General features: G+C 46.5%; 1 protein-coding gene across 1 annotated transcript; it reads right to left on the minus strand.

The window, feature by feature from the left end:
- Window positions 1–8,001: 8,001 nt before the first annotated feature.
- Window positions 8,002–23,540, minus strand: ptrhd1 (peptidyl-tRNA hydrolase domain containing 1). The gene is made up of 2 exons (XM_063054924.1): window positions 23,292–23,540; window positions 8,002–13,146 (listed from the first exon to the last, which is right to left on the minus strand). Exons 1-2 carry the CDS (start codon window positions 23,523–23,525, stop codon window positions 12,976–12,978), a joined length of 405 nt encoding a protein of 134 aa, XP_062910994.1. The 5' UTR covers window positions 23,526–23,540; the 3' UTR covers window positions 8,002–12,975.
- Window positions 23,541–23,580: the final 40 nt, after the last annotated feature.

Raw genomic sequence — 23,580 nt, forward strand, 5'->3', positions numbered from 1 at the left:
CTGGGCTTGTATACACTGGAATTTAGAAGGCTGAGAGGGGATCTGATTGAAACATATGATTGTTAAGGGATTGGGCACGCTGGAGGCAGGAAGCATGTTCCCGCTGATGGGTGAGTCCAGAACCAGAGGCCACGGTTTAAGAATAAGGGGTAGGCCATTTAGAACGGAGTGGAAGAAAAACTTTTTCACCCAGAGAGTGGTGGATTTGTGCAATGCTCTGTCCCAGAAGGCAGTGGAGGCCAAGTCTCTGGATGCTTTCAAGAAAGAGTTAGATAGAGCTCTTAAAGATAGTGGAATCAAAGGTTATGGGGATAAGGCAGGAACAGGGTACTAATTTGTGGATGATCAGCCATGATCACAGTGAATGGCGGTGCTGGCTCAAAGGGCCGAATGGCCTACTCCTGCACCTATTGTCTATTGTCTACAGATGCGCCGGGCTGTCCGCACCACTCTCTGCAGAATCCTGCGATTGAGGGAGGTACAGTTCCTGTACCTGGCAGTGATGCAGCCAGTCAGGATGCTCTCAATTGTGCCCCTGTAGAAAGCCCATATCAAATTTCCTCAACTGTCTGAGGTGAAAGAGGCACTGTTGTGCCTTTTTTGCCACACAGCTGGTGTGTACAGACCATGTGAGGTCCTCGGTGATGTGGATGCCGAGGAACTTGAAGCTGTTCACCCTCTCAACGCTAGATCCATTGATGGGTCTGCCCCAGGTGCACAGAGATGCAGATCCTTAGAGACCGTGTTAGGGATCTGGAGCTGCAGCTTGATGATCTACAGCTTATTAGGGAAAGTGAGCAGGAGGTAGATAGCAGATAGGAGCTACCAGGAGTTAGTCACCCCAGGGCTGCAGGAGTTAGATAAGTGGGTGACAGTCAGGGAAGGGAAGGCCACCCCTGTGGCCATCCCCCTCCGTAATCCTTATCTCGTTTTGGATGCTGTTGAGTGGAGTGACCTGACAGAGGACGAACACGGCGATCGGGTCTCTGGCACTGAGCCTGGTTCCGTGGTGCAGAAGGGAAAGAGGAAGATGAGGAATGCGATAGTCATAGGGGATTCCGTCGTGAAGGGAACAGACAGGAGATTCTGTCAGCCTGATAGAGATACCCGCATGGTGTGTTGCCTCCCAGGAGCCAGGGCACAGGATGTCTCGGATCGGGTGTGGAGTATTCTGAAGGGGCAAAAGTCTCGGTACACGTTGGTAAAAACATAGGTCAAAAAAGGGAAGAAGTCCTGAAGAGAGAATTCAGGGAGTTTGGTAGGAAGCTGAAAACCAGGACCTCTAGGGTAGTAATCTCGGGGTTGCTGCCTGTGCCACGTGCTAATGAGCACAAGAATAGCATGATCAGGCATATTAATGTGTGGCTGAGAGACTGGTGTAGGGGGGCAGGGCTTCAGGTTCCTGAATCATCGGGGCATCTTTTTGGGAGGTACGACCTGTACAAAAAGGACGGGTTACATCTGAATCCAAAGGGGTCCAATATCCTACAAACACGAAGAATTTTGCAGATGCTGGAAATTCAAGCAACACACATCAAAGTTGCTGGTGAACGCAGCAGACCAGATAGCATCTCTAGGAAGAGGTACAGTCGACGTTTTGGGCCGAGACCCTTCGTCAGGACCAACTGAAAGAAGAGCTAGTAAGAGCTAGTAAGCTAGTAAGACTTCTCAAACTGCCGCTAATGCCCCACCTCCCCCTCGTACCCCATCTGTTATTTATTTATTTATATATATACACACATTCTTTTTCTCTCTCTCCTTTTTCTCTCTGTCCCTCTCACTATACCCCTTGCCCATCCTCTAGGTTCCCCCCTCCCCACTTTTCTTTCTCCCTGGGCCTCCTGTCCCATGATCCTCTCATATCCCTTTTGCCAATCACCTGTCCAGCTCTTGGCCTGCTGCGTTCACCAGCAACTTTGATGTGTGTTGCTCCAATATCCTAGCAGGCAGGTTTAATAGAGCTGTTCGGGAGGGTTTAAACTAATTTGGCAGGGGGATGGGAACCGGAGTAATAGGACTGAGGAAGGGGAAAACAGAAATAAATCAAAGATAGCGTGCAACAGAGATGATAGAAAGGACAGGCAGATGAGGATGAATCACAGCCAGTGGCATGAGTTACAGGTCAATAGAGGTGTGATGCATTTAAAACAGAGAGCAACAAATACTGGACTGAAAGTGTTATATTTGAATGCATGCAGCATAAGAAATAAAATGGACGATCTTGAAATTCAACTACAGATTGGCAAGTATGACGTTGTGGACATCTCTGAAAGTTGGCTAAAGGATGGCTGCCATCGGGAGCTGAAGGTCCAAGGATATACGGTGTATCGGAAAGATAGGTTTGTAGGCAGAGGGGGTGGTGTGGCCCTGTGTATCAGAAATCATATTAAATCATTAGAGAGGGATGATATAAGATCAGAAGGTGCAGAGTCTCTATGTGTTGAGTTAAGAAATGGCAAGGATAAAAGGACCCTTATGACAGTTGTATATAGGCCTCCAAACAGCAGCCGGGATGTGGATTACAAATTACAGCAGGAGGTAGAAAAGGCACGTCAGAAGGGTAATGTCATGATATTTGTTGGGGATTTTAACTTGAAAGTGGATTGGGAAAACCAGGTCAGTACTGGACCTCAAGAGAGAGAACTTGTAGCAGGTTTACGGGATGGCTTTTTAGAACAGCTTGTTGTTGAGCCCACTTGGGGATTGGCAGTGCTAGATTGCAATGATAAGAGAGCTTAAGGTCAAGGAACCCTTAGGGAACAGTGATCACAATATGATCACTTTGAAATTTGAGAAAATGAACTTTCTGTGGAAGTAAACGGAAAAGCTATTCAGGCACTATTGGACACTGACCCTGGTTAAGAGACTGTTAGTTTCCCCGGCTGAATGTGTGAGCTTCTCCTTGGCTTTGATGATCAGGTCTTTCTTTTGCAGGTGGGAGTGGTTAGCCACCTGCCAAGAGATATGGTCATTGGGTGGGATTTGCCTGTGTTGTCTGACTTGTTACAAAAAGCCGGATCTGATGGCACAGCAAAGTTTTCATGCCCTGTGATTTATGGAGACCAAAAGATGTAGGAGCAGAATTAGGCCATCTGGCCCATCGAGTCTGCTCTGCCATTCAATCATGGCTGATCATTTTTTCTCCTTCTCAGCCCCAGTTCCTGGCCTTCTCCCCGTAACCTTTGATACCATGTCCAATCAAGAACCCATCAATCTCTGCCTTAAACACACTCAACAACTTGGCCTCCACAGCTGCATGTGGCAACAAATTCCACAAATTCACCACCTAAAGAAATTTCTCCACATCTCTGTTTTGAAAGGGCACCCCTCTATCCTGAGGCTGTGCCCTCTTGTCCAAGACTCTCCCACCATAGGAAACATCCTTTCCACATCTATTCTGCCTAGGCCTTTCAACATTTGAAATATTTCAATGAGATCCCTCCTAATCCTCCTGAAATCCAGTGAGTACAGAACGAAAGCCATCAACCATTCCTTGTACGATAACTCTTTCATTCCTGGAATCATCCTTGTGAAACTCCTCTTGACCCTCTCCAATGCCAACACATCATTTCTAAGATAAGGGGCCCAAAACTATTCACAATACTCAAGGTGAGGCCTCACCAGTGCCTTATAAAGCCTCAGCATCACATCCTTGCTTTTGTACTCAATGAATAGTCCCGTCTGGAGAGGGGCAAAAGGTCCCAAGTCTACCATATTAACCTCTGGAAGGACTGGAAAGAGAGAGAGAGAGAGCAGCCGATGCCTCTGACCAAGCAGTGGGGGTAGCATTGCTTGTCAGGGAAAATGTTACAGCAGTGCTCAGGCAGGACAGATTAGAGGGCTTGTCTACTGAGTCCTTATGGGTGGAGCTGAGAAACAGGAAAGGTATGGCCATATTAGTGGGGTTGTATTATAGACCACCCAATAGTCAGCGAGAATTGGAGGAGCAAATCTGCAGAGAGATAGCAGGCAACTGCTGGAAACATAAAGTTGTGGTGATAGGGGATTTTAATTTTCCACATATTGATTGGGACTCCCATACTGTTAGGGGTCTAGATGGGTTAGAGTTTGTAAAATCTGTTCAGGAAAGTTTTCTAAATCAATATATAGAGGTACCAACTAGAGGGGATGTGATATTAGATCTCCTGTTAGGAAACGAGTTAGGACAAGTGACGGAAGTGTGTGTAGGGGAGCACTTTGGTTCCAGTGATCAAAACACCATTAGTTTCAACTTGATCATGGATAAAGATAGACCCTCCCTTGGAGGATCAGACACCCTGAGCCAATAGGCTGGTCCTGAACTTATTTCCTGGCATAATTTACATATTACTATTTAACTATTTATGGTTTTATTACTATTTAATTATTTATGGTGCAACTGTAACGAAAACCAATTTCCCCCAGGATCAATAAAGTATGACTATGACTATCTGGTCCTAGGGTTGAGGTTCTAAACTGGAAGAAGGCCAAATTTGAAGAAATGAGAAAGGATCTAAAAAGCGTGGATTGGGACAGGTTGTTCTCTGGCAAGAATGTGATCGGAAAGTGGGAAGCCTTCAAAGGAGAAATTTTGAGAGTGCAGAGCTTGTATGTTCCTATCAGGATTAAATGCAAAGTGAATAGGAATAAGGAACCTTGGTTCTCAAGGGATATTGCAACTCTGATAAAGAAGAAGAGAGTTGTATGACATGTATAGGAAACAGGGAGTAAATAAGGTGCTTGAGGAGTATAAAAAGTGCAAGAAAATACTTAAAAAGGAAATCAGGAGGGCTAAAAGAAGACATGAGTTTGCCTTGGCAGTCAAAGTGAAGGATAATCCAAAGAGCTTTTACAGGTATATTAAGAGTTAAAGGATTGTAAGGAATAAAATTGGTCCTCTTGAAGATCAGAGTGGTCAGCTATGTGCGGAACCAAAAGAAATGGGGGCGATCTTAAGTGGGTTTTTTGCATCTGTATTTACTAAGGGAACTGGCATGAAGTCTATGGAATTGAGGGAATCAAGTAGTGAGATCATGGAAACTGTACAGATTGAAAAGGAGGAGGTGCTTGCTATCTTGAGGCAAATTAAAGTGGATAAATCCCCAGGACCTGACACGGTATTCCCTTGGACCTTGAAGGAGACTAGTGTTGAAATTGCAGGGGGCCTGGCAGATATATTTAAAATGTTGGTGTCTACGGGTGAGGTGCCGGAGGATTGGAGAATGGCTCATGTTGTTCCCTTGTTTAAAAAAGGATTGAAAAGTAATCCGGGAAATTATAGGCCGGTAAGTTTGATGTCGGTAGTGGATAAGTTATTGGAGGGAGTACTAAGAGACAGAATCTACAAGCATTTGGATAGACAGGGACTTATTAGGGAGAGTCAACATGGCTTTGTGCGTGGTAGGTCATGTTTGACCAATCTATTGGAGTTTTTCGAGGAGGTTACCAGGGAAGTGGATGAAGGGAAGGCAGTGGATATTGTCTACATGGACTTCAGTAAGGCCTTTGACAAGGTCCTGCATGGGAGGTTAGTTAGGAAAATTCAGTTGCGAGGTATACATGGAGAGGTGGTAAATTGGATTAGACATTGGCTCAATGGAAGAAGCCAAAGAGTGGTAGTAGAGAATTGCTTCTCAGAGTGGAGGCCTGTAACTAGTGGTGTGCCACAGAGATCAGTGCTGGGTCCATTGTTATTCGTCATCTATATCAATGATCTGGATGATAATGTGGTAAATTGGATCAGCAAATTTGCTGATGATACAAAGATTGGAGGTGTAGTGGACAGTCAGGAAGGTTTTCAGAGCTTGCAGAGGGATTTGGACCAGCTTGAAAAATGGGCTGAAAAATGGTAGATGGAGTTTAATACAGACAAGTGTGAGTTATTGCACATTGGAAGGACAAACCAAGGTAGAACATACAGGGTTAATGGTAAGGCACTGAGGAGTGCAGTAGAACAGAGGGATCTGGGAATACAGATACAGAATTCCCTAAAAGTGGTGTCACAGGTAGATAGGGTCGTAAAGAGAGCTTTTGGTACGGGTTAAAGAACCAGCAGAAATAGAAAACACATTGGAGTCCAGTATTGCTATAACTAATGGTATTTATTAGTAACTACGCAATACAGTAATAGAAATGCAGATAAATCAAACAGGTTAGCAATGATTATATATATAAGTAAGTGTGGAAATACCTGAAAATCAAGCTTCTTCAAGTCTAGGGGTAAATAGATAGTCTTATGATGATGAGTAAAGTTCAGTTCAGTTCGTGGTATTGAGTTGAGTATTGATGGAGAGAGAGAGGGAGAGATTTGAGTCTTCAGGTGAGCTGACACTGTCGATCTTCCCGTTGTCCTCTGAAATCCTTCAGAAGTCACCGACCGTGACCACAACAAAGGGGACTGTTCTTCTGTGATGGAGTAATCAACCCAGGCGATGGCGGACACACAAACAATTCCCCAGCTGGTCACAGCCTGTTCACACTGCGGAGCCACTGATTGATCAGCCTGATCGATCCTTCAAAACCCACTTTTTCTGTGGGCACAACCAAGCTCATTCAGTGTCCAAACCCATGTGTCTGTAGGTCTATCATCTGACCTCCTATTTATCTCACCATGCTGAATACCAACTGTCACTCAAACAGCTCCTCCCTTCTCTGTCTGTAAGAATTTCCAAGCAGGCGGCGTCCTTGGAGAAAGTATAAACATGCTGTGAGCAGACTTCGCCTCTCTCTCTCTTAAAAACAAGATGTCGGTGTTAAATAACTCTCTTTTCAAAAGCACAGTTCATAGGGGTAATTCAGGGCACCATCACAATAAGGATGAGGCACTCTCAGTGCGGTCACCGAAGTCACAGACACCAGGGTTCATTGGCTCTGGAGATGTTCCAGTGAACACAAGGTGCAATGAGCAGCTGATGCAGATCAAGATCCTCAGACAGCAGGTAAAGGGTTCCCTGAGGGAGCGGAGTGACCAAGCGGTGATGGGTGAGGAGCTGAGGCAAAAACTGGAGAAAGTGCAGGCGGAGGTGTTGAAGCTCAACACTCAGATGTGTGTTAATATTCAGAAGAAGCCAGAGAAGGAAATGAGTCAGCAGCTGCTGAGGAATCAGAAAGGGTCTAGGCAAGACCCTTCATCTGTGCCTTCCTCCATGTCCATACGTTCATCTTGCCCACCCTAGCACCGTTCTTGGACCCTAAGATCTGCAGATCCATTCCCCACCCATGGCCCGGGCTTGAGGGTTACACTCCTTCCCAGCTGAATTTTCCCTGGAACATGGCATACAATCCTGGGGGCCCGGGCCAACCACAGGCAGCAAGAATGCCGTTGCCGATTATCTTCCCGTTAACACAACTTGGGTAAATTAGCAGGTCAGCTACAAGCATCTTCTTTCATCTCCCAGTTTTCAAGACTTACTAGACTCTGGAATGGTTCTGGAGGAATATTAAATTGCGAGTGTCACTTTGCTCTTTAAGAAGGGAGGAAAGGTAGAAGAAAGAAAATTATAGACCATAAGACATAGGAGTAGAATTATGCTATTCAACCCATCGACTCTGCTCTGCCATTCTGTCATGACTGATCCAGGATCCCACTCAACCTCATACACCTGCCTTCTAACTGATCAGAAAATGATCAACTTCCGCCTTAAATATACGCGCGGACTTGGCCTCCACCGCGGTCTGTGGCAGAATATTCCAGATTTACTACCCTCTGGCTAAAATATTCCTCCTTACTTCTGTTCTAAAGGGTTGCCCTGCAATTTTGCGACTGTGCTGTCTAGTTCAGGATACCCCCACAAGAGGAAACATCCTCTCCACATCCACCCTATCTAGTCGTTTCAACATTCAGAAGGTTTCAATGAGATCTCTCCACATTCTTCTAAATTCCAGTGAGTACAGACCCAAAGCTGCCAAATGTTTCTCATATGTCCCAGAATCATCTTCGTGAACCTCCTCTGGACTCTCTCCTGTCACGAATAAAAAACCAGCAGAGATGGAAAACACTTTGGAGTCCGGTATTGCTATTAACTAATAATATTTATTAGTAACTACACAATACAGTAATATAAATGTAGATAAATCAAACAGGTTAGCAATGATTTTATATACATAAGTAAATCAGTAAGTGTGGAAATATATATGATAAACCAAGCTTCAAGTCTAGGGGTAAAAAGATACAGTCTTACGATGATGAGTAAAGTTCAGTTCAGTTTGTGGTATTGAGTTGAGTAGTGATGGAGAGAGAGAGAGAGGGGGGGAGAGATTTGAGTCTTCAGGTGAGCTGACATCATTGACCTTCTCGTTGTCCTCCGAAATCCTTTAAAAGTCACCGACTGTGACCACAACAAAGGGGACCGGTTTTCTGTGGTGGAGCTATCACCCAGGCAAGGGTGGACACATGGACAACTTCCCACCGGTCACGGCCTTTTCTTTTCACTGCAAGAGCCACTGATTGATCTGCCTGATCAATCCTCCAAAAACCCAGTTTTTCTGCGGGCACAACAAAGCTCATTCAGTGTCCAAAACATGCGCCTCCGGTCTATGATCTGACCTTCTATTTTATCTTCCTGTGCTGAGCACCAACTGTCTCTCAAATAACTCTGCCTTTCTCTGTCTGTGTAAGAAATGCACAAGATGGCGATATCCTTGGAGAAAGTATAAACAACCCGTGAGCAGTCTTCATCTCTCTCTCTCCTTCTAAAACAACATGTCGGTGTTAAATAACTCTCTCTCTCTTTTCAAAAGCACAGTTCATAGAGGTAATTCAGCACCCTGTCACACTCCAATGACAATAAAACCTTTCTGAGATATGGGACCCAAAACTGTTGACAGTACTTGGTGCAGCCTGACCAGTGTCTTATAAAGGTTCAGCCTTATCTTCTGGCTTTTATTTTCTATTCACTTGAAATAAATGCCAACATTGCATTTCCCTTCTTTACCACAGACTCAACCTGTGAATTAACCTTCTGGGAGTCCTGAACAAGGACTGCTAAGTCCCTCTGCCCCTCTGATGTTTGAACCTTCTCCCCATTTAGATAATAGTCTGCACTATTGTTCCTTTTGCAAAAATACATTATCACACATTTCCCAACACTGTATTCCATCCTTTTTGCCCACTCTTCCAATGTATCTAAGTCCTGCTGCAATCGCATTGCTTCCACAGCATTACCAATCGTTCCACCCATCTTTGTATCATCCACAAACTTGCCACAAAACCATCAATTCCATTATCCAAATCTCTGACAAACAATGTGAAAATCAGCAGTCCCAATACTGTCCCCTGAGGAACACTAGTCACAGCAGCCACTCACTGCCTCCTGCCTGTCAGCCATTCCGCTATCCATGCCAGTACCTTTCCTGCAACACCACAGGATTTTATCTTGTTAAGCAGCCTCATGTGTGGCACCTTATCAAATGCCTTCCGAAAATCCAAGTAAATGACATCCACTGCCTCTCCCTTGTCCACCCTGCTTGTTACATCCTCGAAGGACTCTAACAGATCTGTCAGGCAAGATTTCCCTTTACAGAAACCATGCTGATTTTGACTTATTTTATCATTAGTCTGATAGAAACACAGAAAACCTACAGCACAATACAGGCCCTTTGGCCCACAATGATGTACTGAACATGTACCTACTTTAGAAATTACCTAGGGTTACCCATAGCTCTCTTACTTTTCTAAGCTCCATGTACCTATCCAGGAATCTCTTAAAAGACCCTATCGTATCCGCCTCCACCACTGTCACTGGCAGCCCATTCCACGCACTCACCACTCCCTGCATAAAAAACTTACCCCTGACATCTCCTCTGTACCTACTTCCAAGCACCTTAAAACTGTGCCCTCTCGTGTTAGCCATTTCAGCCCTGGGACAAAGCCTCTGACTATCCACACGATCAATGCCTCTCATCATCTTATACACCTCTATCAGGTCACCTCTCATCCTCCGTCACTCCAAGGAGAAAAGGCCAAGTTCACTCAATCTATTCTCATAAGGCATACTCCTCAATCCAAACAATATCCTTAAGTCTCCAAGTACCTCAAAACCTCATCCTTAATAATAGACTCCCAACACTTTCCCAACCACTGACATTAGGTTAACTGGCCTATCATTTCCTGTCTTTTGCCTTCTTCCCTTTTTTAAAAAGTGCAGTGACATTTGCAATTTTCCAGTCCTCCGGGACCATGCTAGAATCAAGTGATTTTTGAAAGATCATGACCATTGCATCTGTTATCTCTTCAGCAACCTCTCTCAGCACTCTGGGATGTAGGCCATCTGGCCCAGCTTAAGACCTTTGAGCTCAGCGGTTGGGAAAATGTTGGGAGTCAATTGTGAAGGATGTGGTTTCGAGGTACTTGGAGGTACACGACAAAATAGGCCATCGTCAGCATGGTTTCCTTAAAGGCAATTTCAGAAGGAATTTGACAAGGTGCCATACATGAAGCTGCTAAACAAGTTAAGGACTCATGGTACTACAGGAATGATAAATCATGGATAAATCAGTGGTGAGTTGGCAGGAGGCAAACAGTGGCTATCAGTGACTAGTGGTGTTCCACAGGGGTCTGTGTACTTTATATGGGAATAAAGGGAGCCTTTTCTGGTTGGCTATCAGTGACTAGTGGTGTTCCACAGGGGACGGTGTACATTATATGTCAATGATTTGGATGAAGTAATTGATGGCTTTGTGTCCAAGTTTGTGGAGGATACGACAATAGGTGGAGGGGCAGGTAGTTTTGAGGACGTAGAGAAGCTACAGAAATGGCCTAATTCTGCTCCTATATCTTATGGTCTTATCCCACAAAAGGAGGATTCCACTATCCTGCCTGGCACCCCTACTGTTCTGAGGAAATATAAAGGAGGAAACAATAAGTAAACTGAAAAAATATCTACCTTCAGCTTTTTTGCTGTCACTCTCCTGGCTGAAGCCTTGAAGAGCTAACACTGTCTACTCCAGTAAAGGCTGCTGTTCAAAATGTTGAACTGCTACGAGTTGATGCCTTGTGTACTCAAATCAGCGAACTTAAGTGAGCTATGTCTTCTTACTCTCACGGCCTCTGTTCAAAATTACATACAATTTCCTGTTTTATTATGTAGTGTAATGTTCTGCTGCTGCAAAACAACAAACTTCACAATGAATATTAAACCCGATTCTGATTCTGTGTGACCATGCAAGTCAAGACTACCATTGTCTTTATCAAATATGTTTGAAACCTCTTAAAGAAACCAAAACTGGATTGCCATACAGGTGGCCCCCGTTTTCCAAACATTCGCTTTACGACACCTCACTGTTACGAAAGACCTACATTAGTTACCTGTTTTCGTTAACAGAAGGTGCTTTCACTGTTATGAAAAAAGGCAGCGTGCGCCTGAACAGCCAAGCTCCTCCCCCGGAACTGCATTCTAGCCAGCACTGCCTAAACATGTGCTTTATCTCGATTTATTTTGTGCATCCGTTAGCAAGATGAGTTCTAAGGTATTGGAAAAGCCTGAAAGAGCTCGTAAGGGTGTGACACTTAGCATAAAACTAGACATAATAAAGCGTTTCGATCGTGGTGAATGAAGTAAGGACATTGTCCACGCGTTGAACTTGCTTGTGTCCACCATTCGCACTATTTATATGCGGAGAGAAAGAATTTTGAAAGCTGCCGATGTTACTGTTGGTTCTGTTCGTAGCAAAGTGGTCTCTCTTAGTCGGCATCCAATAATGGATAAAATGGAAAGTCTATTGCTTGAGTGGATTGATGGGTGTACAAAGCATGGTGTTCCGTTAAGTTTTCTTATACTTAAGGAGAAATCAGTCAGTCTTTTTAATAAGCTGAAACAGAAAGCACTGGATGATGGTGATGAAAATGGAACTTAAAGGTAGTCATGGGTGGTTTGATTGGTTTCTGAGGCGAGGGCAGCATCATAGTTTAAGCAGTGGTCCCCAACCTCCAGGCCGCGAAGAATGCAGTGGTGCAGTGGTAGTCGGAACGCACCCAGCACATCTTTAAGAAAAAAGTCGAAATAAACAAGCTAATTAATTAGGTGCCGCCTGGCACGCAAATGTCAGCACAGATCAGAGGCAATTGCCGATTGCGTCAGGTGGTTATTCGTATAAGCAAGTGTTTAACTGTGACGAAACTGCAATTTATTGGAGTCTTCCTGATTCCGGTAAGTGAAACTACACTGTACATACATTATTTCTACTTTATATAGGCTGTGTATTTTTATGTGTTATTTGGTATGATTTGGCAGCTTCATAGCTTAAAGGTTACTGGAGAGAGTGTTTCTGCCAAGAGCGCTTGCACCGTGTTTCTGCCGAGAGCACTTCTACGAGATTTTCACTGTGCTAGACAGTGCTGCAGAAAAGTATTTCTACTTTATTTAGGCTGTGTATTTATCATATCATTCCTGCTTTTACTATATGTTACTGTTATCTTAGGTTTTGTGTGTTATTTGGCATGATTTTGTAGGGTTTTTTTGGGTCTGGGAAGACTCAAAACTTTTTCCCATATAAATAAATGGTAATTGCTTATTCACTTTACGACATTCCGGCTTATGAACCATTTCATAGGAACGCTCTACCTTCGGATGGTGGGGTAAACCTGTACCTAATCTCCTCCGAGGATGATTAGTGAGGAAGGTGGAGTATGGAGGTTCTCTCTCACACTCGGCCACTGACCATCTTGGCGGCAAATATCAGCATCTATGGAGTCAATTTCAAGGACTCGTTCTCCATGTTCAATACTTATTTATTCATCATCATTTGGTTTATTCTTTTTTACATTCTTACATTGGTTGTTTGTCTTTGTGCGCGGTCTTTCATTCATTCTATTGCGCTTTGGAATATTTACTATGAATGCCCACAAGAAAATGAATCTTCCTTGATATACATCTACTTGGAAAACCCAAGTTCCTGAAGTGATGATGCTTATTATCAGAAGTACAGTCAGTTTCACACAGCACCGACTGAGCCGAGGGAGCTGTGATGAGACAGGATCTAATGCCCTCTCCTCCATGGTCATTTCAACAGCTTTAGTTTTTTTAGCAGCTTCTGGACCTGTTCCTTTGGGTAGGGTTTCAAGGCCAGACAAGTGGCAGTGTTCTCTGGCTGTTCAATCCACAGTTTATGAACAACTGTAGCCTCCGTCAGCGTTTGGGAGAGTCTGGTGAGAGTCCCCTCATCAGGGGCCTGCAGGGAAATACAGAACATCACTACACGAGAGAGCACACTTCTCTGCTGTCCTCACTCACACTGGCTTCAGAATAGACCCAGCAGCCCTCATCACCCCTCCACAAGCCATTACCCTCGCCTCAACCCAACCCATAGCCATTACCCTCGTCTCAACCCAACCCATAACCATTACCCTCGTCTCAACCCAATCCATCACCCCAACCCATAACCATTACCCTCGCCTCAACCCAATCCATCATCCCAACTCAAACCATTACCCTCGCCTCAACCCAACTCATAACCATTACCCTCGTCTCAACCCAACCCATAACCATTACCCTCATCTCAACACAATCCATCACCCCAACCCATAACCATTACCCTCGCCTCAACCCAATCCATCACGCCAACTCAAACCATTACCCTCGCCTCAACCCAACTCATAACCATTACCCTCGTCTCAACCCAACTCATAACCATTACCCTCGTCTCAACCCAACCCATAACCATTACCCTCGTCTCAACCCAATCCATCACCCCAACCCATAACCATTACCCTCGTCTCAACCCAACCCATAACCATTACCCTCGTCTCAACCCAATCCATCACCCCAACTCAAACCATTACCCTCGCCTCAACCCAACCTATAACCATTACCCTCGCCTCAACCCAATCCATCACCCCAACTCAAACCATTACCCTCGCCTCAACCCAACCCATAACCATTACCCTCACCTCAACCCAATCCATCACCCCAACCCATAACCATTACCCTCGCCTCAACCCAACCCATCACCCTTCTGCAACCCATTACCCTCGCCTCAACCCAATCCATCACCCCAACCCATAACCATTACCCTCGCCTCAACCCAACCCATAACCATTACCCTCGTCTCAACCCAACTCATAACCATTACCCTCGTTTCAACCCGACTCATAACCATTACCCTCGCCTCAACCCAATCCATCACCCCAACCCATAACCATTACCCTCGCCTCAACCCAATCCATAACCATTACCCTTGCCTCAACCCAATCCACCACCCCAACTCAAACCATTACCCTCGCCTCAACCCAACCTATAACCATTACCCTCGCCTCAACCCAATCCATCACCCCAACTCAAACCATTACCCTCGCCTCAACCCAACCCATAACCATTACCCTCGCCTCAACCCAATCCATCACCCCAACCCATAACCATTACCCTCGCCTCAACCCAATCCATAACCATTACCCTTGCCTCAACCCAATCCACCACCCCAACTCAAACCATTACCCTCGCCTCAACCCAACCTATAACCATTACCCTCGCCTCAACCCAATCCATCACCCCAACTCAAACCATTACCCTCGCCTCAACCCAACCCATAACCATTACCCTCACCTCAACCCAATCCATCACCCCAACCCATAACCATTACCCTCGCCTCAACCCAACCCATCACCCTTCTGCAACCCATTACCCTCGCCTCAACCCAATCCATCACCCCAACCCATAACCATTACCCTCGCCTCAACCCAACCCATAACCATTACCCTCGCCTCAACCCAACCCATAACCATTACCCTCGTCTCAACCCAACTCATAACCATTACCCTCGTTTCAACCCGACTCATAACCATTACCCTCGTTTCAACCCGACTCATAACCATTACCCTCGCCTCAACCCAATCCATAACCATTACCCTTGCCTCAACCCAATCCACCACCCCAACTCAAACCATTACCCTCGCCTCAACCCAACCTATAACCATTACCCTCGCCTCAACCCAATCCATCACCCCAACTCAAACCATTACCCTCGCCTCAACCCAACCCATAACCATTACCCTCACCTCAACCCAATCCATCACCCCAACCCATAACCATTACCCTCGCCTCAACCCATTACCCTCGCCTCAACCCAATCCATCACCCCAACCCATAACCCTCGCCTCAACCCAACCCATAACCATTACCCTCGTCTCAACCCAACTCATAACCATTACCCTCGTTTCAACCTGACTCATAACCATTACCCTCGCCTCAACCCAATCCATCACCCCAACCCATAACCATTACCCTCGCCTCAACCCAATCCATAACCATTACCCTTGCCTCAACCCAATCCACCACCCCAACTCAAACCATTACCCTCACCTCAACCCAATCCATCACCCCAACCCATAACCGTTACCCTCGCCTCAACCCAACCCATAACCATTACCCTCGCCTCAACCCAACCCATAACCATTACCCTCGTCTCAACCCAACCCATAACCATTACCCTCGCCTCAACCCAATCCATCACCCCAACCCATAACCATTACCCTCGCCTCAACCCAACTCATAACCATTACCCTCGCCTCAACCCAATCCATAGCCATTATCCTTGCCTCAACCCAATGCACCACCCCAACTCAAACCATTACCCTCACCTCAAGCCAATCCCCTCACCTCAACCCAATCCATCACCCCAACCCATAACCATTACATTTTGCATCAATCTTCACAGTGGAAGACGTCTGCAGTATACCAAACATTCAAGAGTGTCAGGGAAGTGAAGTATGTGCAGTGAAAATTACAGCTGAGAGGGTGCTCAGGAAGCTTAATAGTCTGAGGATGGATAAATCTCCTGGACCTGATGGAATGCACCCTCGGGTTCTGAAGGAAGTAGCTGGAGGGATTACAGAGGCATTAACAATGATCTTTCAAGAATCGATAGATTCTGACATTGTACTGGATGACTGGAAAATTGCAAATGTTACTCCACTATTTAAGAAGGGTAGGAGGCAGCAGAAAGGTAACTATAGACCTGTTAACCTGACATCAATGGTTGGGAAGTTGATAGAATTGATTGTTAGGGATGAGATTACGGAGCACCTGGAGACACATGACAAGATAGGCCAAAGCCAGCATGGTTTCCTGAAAGGAAAATCCTGCCTGACAAACCTACTGCAATTCTTAGCAGAAATTACAAGCAGGGTAGACAAAGGAGATGCAGTAAACATGGTGTTCTTGTATTTTCAGACGGCCTTTGATGAGGCTGAGTACAGGGGTACGGTAGGAAACTTTGTCACATTGTGTGAGCAGAATTATCTGCAGCTTAATGTGAAAAAGACTAAGGAGCTGGTGGTAGACCTGAGGAGGGCTAAGGTACTGGTGACCCCCGTTTCCATCCAGGGGGTCAACGTAGACATGGTGGAGGATTACAAATACCTGGGGATATGAACTGACAATAAACTGGACTGGTCAAAGAACACTGAGGCTGTCTACAAGAAGGGTAGTGGCCAGTGCGTGAGTGGAGCTTTGAGGCTTTGACGAGAAGAGGCTTTGACGAGAAGAGGCGGAGGACAAGCTAGCTCACAGTTAGTTTTTACAATGTCTCCTGAGACGGTGATGTGCCTCTCATGTGAGATGTGGCAGTCTTGGGGGAACTCCCCTCTCCCGCAGAGTCACATCTGCCAGAAGTGCATGCGGCTCGGTGATCTGGAAGACCGTGTAAGGAATCTGGAGCAGCAGCTGGATGACCTTCGACTCATAAGGGAGAATGAGGCCGTCATAGATGAGAGCTACAGGGAGGTAGTCACACCTAGGCTGTTGGAAGCAGGTCGTTGGGTGACAGTCAGAGGGGGGAAAGCAAAGGTGAGCAGACAGGTAGTGCAGAGCACCCCTGTAGCCATTTCCCTGAATAATAAGTTCACCGTCCTGGATACTGTTGGCAGGGATGACCGACCAGGTGTGAGCCACGGTGGCAGGGCCTCCGGCACTGAGTCTGACCCTGTGGTGCAGAAGGGTGGGACGGAGAAGAGGAGAGCTGTCATCATTGGAGACTCTATAGTCAGGGGAGCAGACAGGAGATTTTGTGGACGTGAGAAGGACACCCGCCTGGTTTGTTGCCTCCCGGGTGCCAGGGTCCGGGATGTCTCTGACTGGGTGCACGACATCCTGGTATGAGAGGGAAAGCAACCAGAAGTCGTGATACATGTTGGGACCAACAACATAGGCAGGAAGAGGGATGAGGTCCTGAAGTGTGAGTTTCGGGAACAAGGCAGAAGGCTGAAGAACAGGACCTCAAGGGTGGCGTTCTCAGGACTGCTGCCAGTGCTACATGACAGTGATGGTAAGAATTGGAGGAGATGGCAGTTGAATGCGTGGCTGAGGAGTTGGTGCAGGGAGCAGGGTTTTAGATTTTTAGATTATTGGGATCGCTTCTGGGGAAGGTGGGACCTGTACAGATTGGATGGGTTGCACCTGAACTCGAGGGGGAGCAATATCCTTGCAGGTAGGTTTGCTAGCATGGTTCCGGAGGGTTTAAACTAATTTGCGAGGGGGATGGGACCCAGAGCGACAGAGCAGTGCAAGAAGTGCATGGAGTAAAGCCAGATCTAACATACAGAGAGGCTTTGAGGAAAGAGAAGCAGAATAAACGGTGCAAAGACAGTAAGGTAGAAGGGCTGAAATGTGTGTACCTCAATGCAAGAAGCATCAGGAACAAAGGTGATGAACTGAGATCTTGGATACATACATGGAATTATGATGTAGTGGCCATTACACAGACTTGGCTGGCACCAGGGCAGGAATGGGTTCTCGATATTCCTGGATTTCAGTGTTTTATAAGAGATAGAGAGGGCGGAAAAAGGGGAGGAGGGGTGGCATTACTGGTCAGGGATACTATTACAGCTACAGAAAGGGTGGGTAATGTAGCAGGATCCTCTTTTGAGTCAATATGGAAGTCAGGAACAGGAAGGGAGCAGTTACTCTAGTGTGGGTATTCTATAGGCCCCCTGGTAGCAGCAGAGATACAGAGGAGCAGATTGGGAGGCAGATTTTGGGAAGGTGCAAAAATAACAGGGTTGTTATCATGGATGACTTTAACTTTCCTAATATTGATTGGCACCTGATTAGTTCCAAGGGTTTAGATGGGGCAGAGTTTGTTAAGTGTGTCCAGGACGGATTCCTGTCACAGTATGTGGACAGGCTGACCAGGGGGAATGCTATACTAGATCTAGAACTAGGTAATGAACCGGGTCAGGTCACAGATCTCTCAGTGGGAGAGCATCTGGGGGATAGTGACCACCGCTCCCTGGCCTTTAGCATCATCATGGAAAAGGATAGAATCATAGAGGACAGGAAAATTTTTAATTGGGGAAAGGCAAATTATGACGCTATAAGGCTAGAACTTGCGGGTGTGAATTGGGATGATGTTTTTGCAGGGAAGTGTACTTTGGACATGTGGTCGATATTTAGAGATATCTTGCGGGATGTTAGGGATAAATTTGTGCTGGTGAGGAAGATAAAGAATGGTAGGGTGAAGGAACCATGGGTGACAAGTGAGGTGGAAAATCTAGTCAGGTGGAAGAAGGCAGCACACATGAGGTTTAGGAAGCAAGGATCAGATGGGTCTATTGAGGAATATAGGGAAGCAAGAATGGAGATTAAGGTGCTGAGAAGAGCAAGAAGGGGGCATGAGAAGGCCTTGGCGAGTAGGGCAAAGGAAAACCCCAAGGCATTCTTCAATTATGTGAAGAAAAAAGGATGACAGGAGTGAAGGTAGGACCGATTAGAGATAAAGCTGGGAAGATGTGTCTGGAGGCTGTGGAAGTGAGCGAGGTCCTCAATGAATACTTCTCTTCGGTATTCACCAATGAGAGGGAACTTGATGATGGTGAGGACAATATGAGTGAGGTTGATGTTCTGGAGCATGTTGATATTAAGGGAGAGGAGGTGTTGGAGTTGTTAAAATACATTAGGACAGATAAGTCCCCGGGGCCTGACGGAATATTCCCCAGGCTGCTCCACGAGGCGAGAAGAGATTGCTGAGCCTCTGGCTAGGATCTTTATGTCCTCGTTGTCCAGGGGAATGGTACCGGAGTATTGGAGGGAGGCGAATGTTGTTCCCTTGTTCAAAAAAGGTAGTAGTCCGGGTAATTATAGACCAGTGAGCCTTACGTCTGTGGTGGAAAAGCTGTTGGAAAAGATTCTTAGAGATAGGACCTATAGGCATTTAGAGAATCATGGTCTGATCAGGGACAGTCAGCATGGCTTTGTGAAGGGCAGATCGTGTCTAACAAGCCTGGTAGGGTTCTTTGAGGAGGTGACCAGACATATAGATGAGGGTAGTGCAGTTAGGCATTTGACAAGGTTCCACACTGTAGGTTTATTCAGAAAGTTAGAAGGCATGGGATCCAGGGAAGTTTGGCCAGGTGGATTTAGGATTGGCTTGCCTGCAGAAGACAGAGGGTGGTGGTGGAGGGAGTACATTCAGATTGGAGGATTGTGACTTGTGGTGTCCCACAAGGATCTGTTCTGGGACCTCTACTTTTCGTGATTTTTATTAACGACCTGGATGTTGGGGTAGAAGGGTGGGTTGGCAAGTTTCCAGACGACGCAAAGGTTGGTGGTGTTGTAGATAGTGTAGAGGATTGTCAAAGATTGCAGAGAGACATTGATAGGATGCAGGAGTGGGCTGAGAAGTGGCAGATGGAGTTCAACCCGGAGAAGTGTGAGGTGGTACACTTTGGAAGGACAAACTCCAAGGCAGAGTACAAAGTAAATGGCAGGATACTTGGTAGTGTGGAGAAGCAGAGGGATCTTGGGGTACATGTCCACAGATCCCTGAAGTTGCCTCACAGGTGGATAGGGTAGTTAAGAAAGCTTATGGGGTGTTAGCTTTCATAAGTCGAGGGATAGAGTTTAAGAGTCGTGATGTAATGATGCAGCTCTACAAAACTCTGGTTAGGCCACACTTGGAGTACTGTGTCCAGTTCTGGTCGCCTCACTATAGGAAGGATGTAGAAGCATAGGAAAGGGTACAGAGGAGATTTACCAGGATGCTGCCTGGCTTTGAGAGTATGCATTATGATCAGAGACTAAGGGAGCTAGGGCTTTACTCTTTGGAAAGGAGGAGGATGAGAGGAGACATAATAGAGGTGTACAAGATAATCAGCGGAATAGATAGAGTGGATAGCCAGCGCCTCTTCCCCAGGGCACCACTGCTCAATACAAGAGGACATGGCTTTAAGGTAAGGGGTGGGAAGTTCAAGGGGGATATTAGAGGAAGGTTTTTTACTCAGAGAGTGGTTGGTGCGTGGAATGCACTGCCTGAGTCAGTGGTGGAGGCAGATACACTAGTGAAGTTTAAGAGACTACTAGACAGCTATATGGAGGAATTTAAGGTGGGGGCTTATATGGGAGGCAGGGTTTGAGGGTCAGCACAACATTGTGGACCGAAGGGCCTGTACTGTGCTGTACTATTCTATGTTCTATGTTAAGGGTCAGAGCCGTCTCTATTTTCTGAGGAGACTGAGGTCCTTTAACATCTGCCAGACGATGCTGAGGATGTTCTACGAGTCTGTGGTGGCCAGTGCTATCATGTTTGCTGTTGTGTGCTGGGGCAGCAGACTGAGGGTAGCAGACACCAACAGAATCAACAAACTCATTTGTAAGGCCAGTGATGTTGTGGGGATGGAACTGGACTTTCTCACGGTGGTGTCTGAAAAGAGGATGCTGTCCAAGTTGCATGCCATCTTGGACAATGTCTCCCATCCACTACATAATGTACTGGGTGGGCACAGGAGTACATTCAGCCAGAGACTCATTCTACCGAGATGCAGCACAGAGCGTCATAGGAAGTCATTCCTGCCTGTGGCCATCAAACTTTACAACTCCTCCCTTGGAGGGTTAAACACCCCGAGCCAATAGGCTGGTCCTGGACTTATTTCATAATTTACTGGCATAATTTACATCCTACTATTTAACTATTTATGGTTCTATTACTATTTATTATTTATGGTGCAACTGTAATGAAAACCAATTTCCCCCGGGATCAGTAAAGTATGACTATGACACATGAGGCTGTTTAGTAAGATAAGAGCCCATGGAATTACAGGGAAGTTACTAGCATGGGTGGAGCACTGGCTGGTCGGCAGAAAACAGAGTGGGAATAAAGGGTTCCTATTCTGGCTGGCTGCCGGTTACCAGTGGAGTTCCACAGGGGTCAGTGTTGGGCTGCTGTTTTTTTACGATGTATGTCAATGATTTGGACTATGCGATTGATGGATTTGTGGCTAAATTTACCAATGATACAAAGATAGGTGGAGGAGCCGGTAGTGTTGAGGAAACAGAGAGCCTGCAGGGAGACTTAAATAGTTTAGGGGAATGGGCAAAGAAGCGGGAAAATGGAATATAATGTTGGAAAGTGTATGGTTATGCACTTTGGTGGAAGAAATAAATGGACAGACAATTATTTAGATGGAAAGTGAATTCAAAATGCAGAGATGCAAAGGGACTTGGGAGTCCTTGTGCAAGATACCCTAACGGTTAACCTCCAGATTGAGTCGGTTGTGAAGAAGGTGAATGCAATGTTGGCATTCATTTCTAGAGGTATAGAATATAAGAGCAGGGATGTGAAGTTGAGGCTCTATAAAGCGCTCATGAGACCACACTTGGAGTATTGTGTGCAGTTTTGGGCTCCTTATTTTAGAAAGGACATACTGACATTGGAGAGTGTTCAGAGAAGATTGACATGAATGATTCCAGGAATGAAAGGGTTACTGTATGAGGAACGTCTGGCAGCTCTTGGGCTGTATTCTCTGGAGTTCAGGAGAATGAGGAGGGATCTCATAGAAATACTCCGAATGTTAAAAGGCCTGAACAGATTAGATATGGCGAAGTTATTTCCCATGGTAGGGGATTCTAGGACAAGAGGACATAACTTCAGGATTGAAGGATGTCCATTTAGAACTGAGATGCAGAGAAATTACTTTAGTCAGAGGGTGGCACATCTGTGGATTAGCTGTGAAGGCCAAGTCATTGGATGTATATAGGCATCTATTAGTCTTGCAAGACCATGGATCTATGCGCCTGAAAAGTCTTCACTCTCCAGGGCGCAGGCCTGGGCAAGGTTGTATGGAAGACCAGCCCATGCTGCAAGTCTCCCCTCTCCCAGACACCAATGTTGTCCAAGGGAAGGGCATTAGGACCCACCAGTGTCATCGCAGAGCAATGTGTGAATAAGTGCCTTGCTCAAGAACACAACACGTTGTCTCGGCTGGGGCTCGAACTCAAGACCTTCAGGTCGCGAGTCCAATGCCTTAATCACTTGGCCATGTGCCAAGTCATTGGATGTATTTAAGGCAGAAATAGATAGGTTCTTGATTAGCCAGGGCATCAAAGGGTATGGGGTGAACGCAGGGAAATGGAGATGACGGGAAGAATTGGATCAGCCCATGATTAAATGGCGGAGCAGACTTGATGTGCCGAATGGCCTACTTTGGCTCCTATATCTTAAGATCCTATGATCTTATGAACCCAATCCATCACCCCAACCCATAACCATTACCCTCGCCTCAACCCAATCCATCACCGCGATAAGGACTGGACAGCACCTCCATCTGTAATTAGTCTTGATCTAGTGGACTCTCTTATCTGTAACCAAGTTTCGCACCAACAGACTTGGTGGGTATACCAGTTCAAATAACATCTGGCAACAGTAACGTATGGGGCTTACTATGTATAAACATACGGCTGTAACCTGAGGGAACAGGCCCACTTGTTGGATGATAGCAGTACCTACGTGCTTTCCCTTTGACAACTGGGTCTGAAACTCCTGCAAGTGGGTGTGCAATAAACCGTGGTGACTATAAGAAGCCGGTCTCCCGAGTTTTATTCAGATTCAACTTCCCCTCACCCCAACACACCCTGCCCCAACCCATTCCTCCCACCAGCAAACCCCACCCAACCCGTTCCCATTGCCCCCAAACACACCTCAATCCAACCCGTTCCCATCACCCAACACACCCCAACCAACCCGTTCCCATCGCCCCCAACACACCCCAACCAACCCGTTCCCATCGCCCCCAACACACCCCAACCCATTCCCCTTGCCCCAGCACATCTTGCATCAACCTATTCCTCTCGCTCCACACCGCCTCAACCCAATCCCCTCACCCCAACTGATCCCGCCTGAAACCATCCCCCTCCCACCTCGCCCCAATCACCTCTCTCCCCAAAGCCCCGGCCCCAACCAATCCCACCCTTCACCTCCAGCCCCCAGTTACCCTCAGCCCAACCAAACTCACCAGCTCTACTCCTACATGCATCCCATCTCCCGATCTTTCTTCCTCAAGCCTCCACTGCTCCTCCCTCACTACCTCTTCACTCCGTTCCCCCGCTCACCTCCAAGACCACGGTAGTCATGCTGTCGAGCTGCTGCAGGTAGGCCTGTGTGTCGGGGTCATCACGGAACAGTTGGATAGCGGCCACGCTGCCATGACAGGCCTGGGCCACCAAGGCCCCAAGCGTCCACCCCAGGGCGCGCAAGTCGCCACGCACTACCACGTACTGTACCAGGCCGCCTGCCTCAGCCATCTCTCCCGCACCGTCCACCAGCCCCGCCCCGGGTGGCAGCATCGCCCAATCCCCGTCCCCTGAACCGCCCTTGTCGTCAACATCGCCTAATCACAGT

Source organism: Mobula hypostoma, chromosome 8 (assembly GCF_963921235.1).
Source record: "Mobula hypostoma chromosome 8, sMobHyp1.1, whole genome shotgun sequence".
Lineage (NCBI taxonomy): Eukaryota > Metazoa > Chordata > Chondrichthyes > Myliobatiformes > Myliobatidae > Mobula > Mobula hypostoma.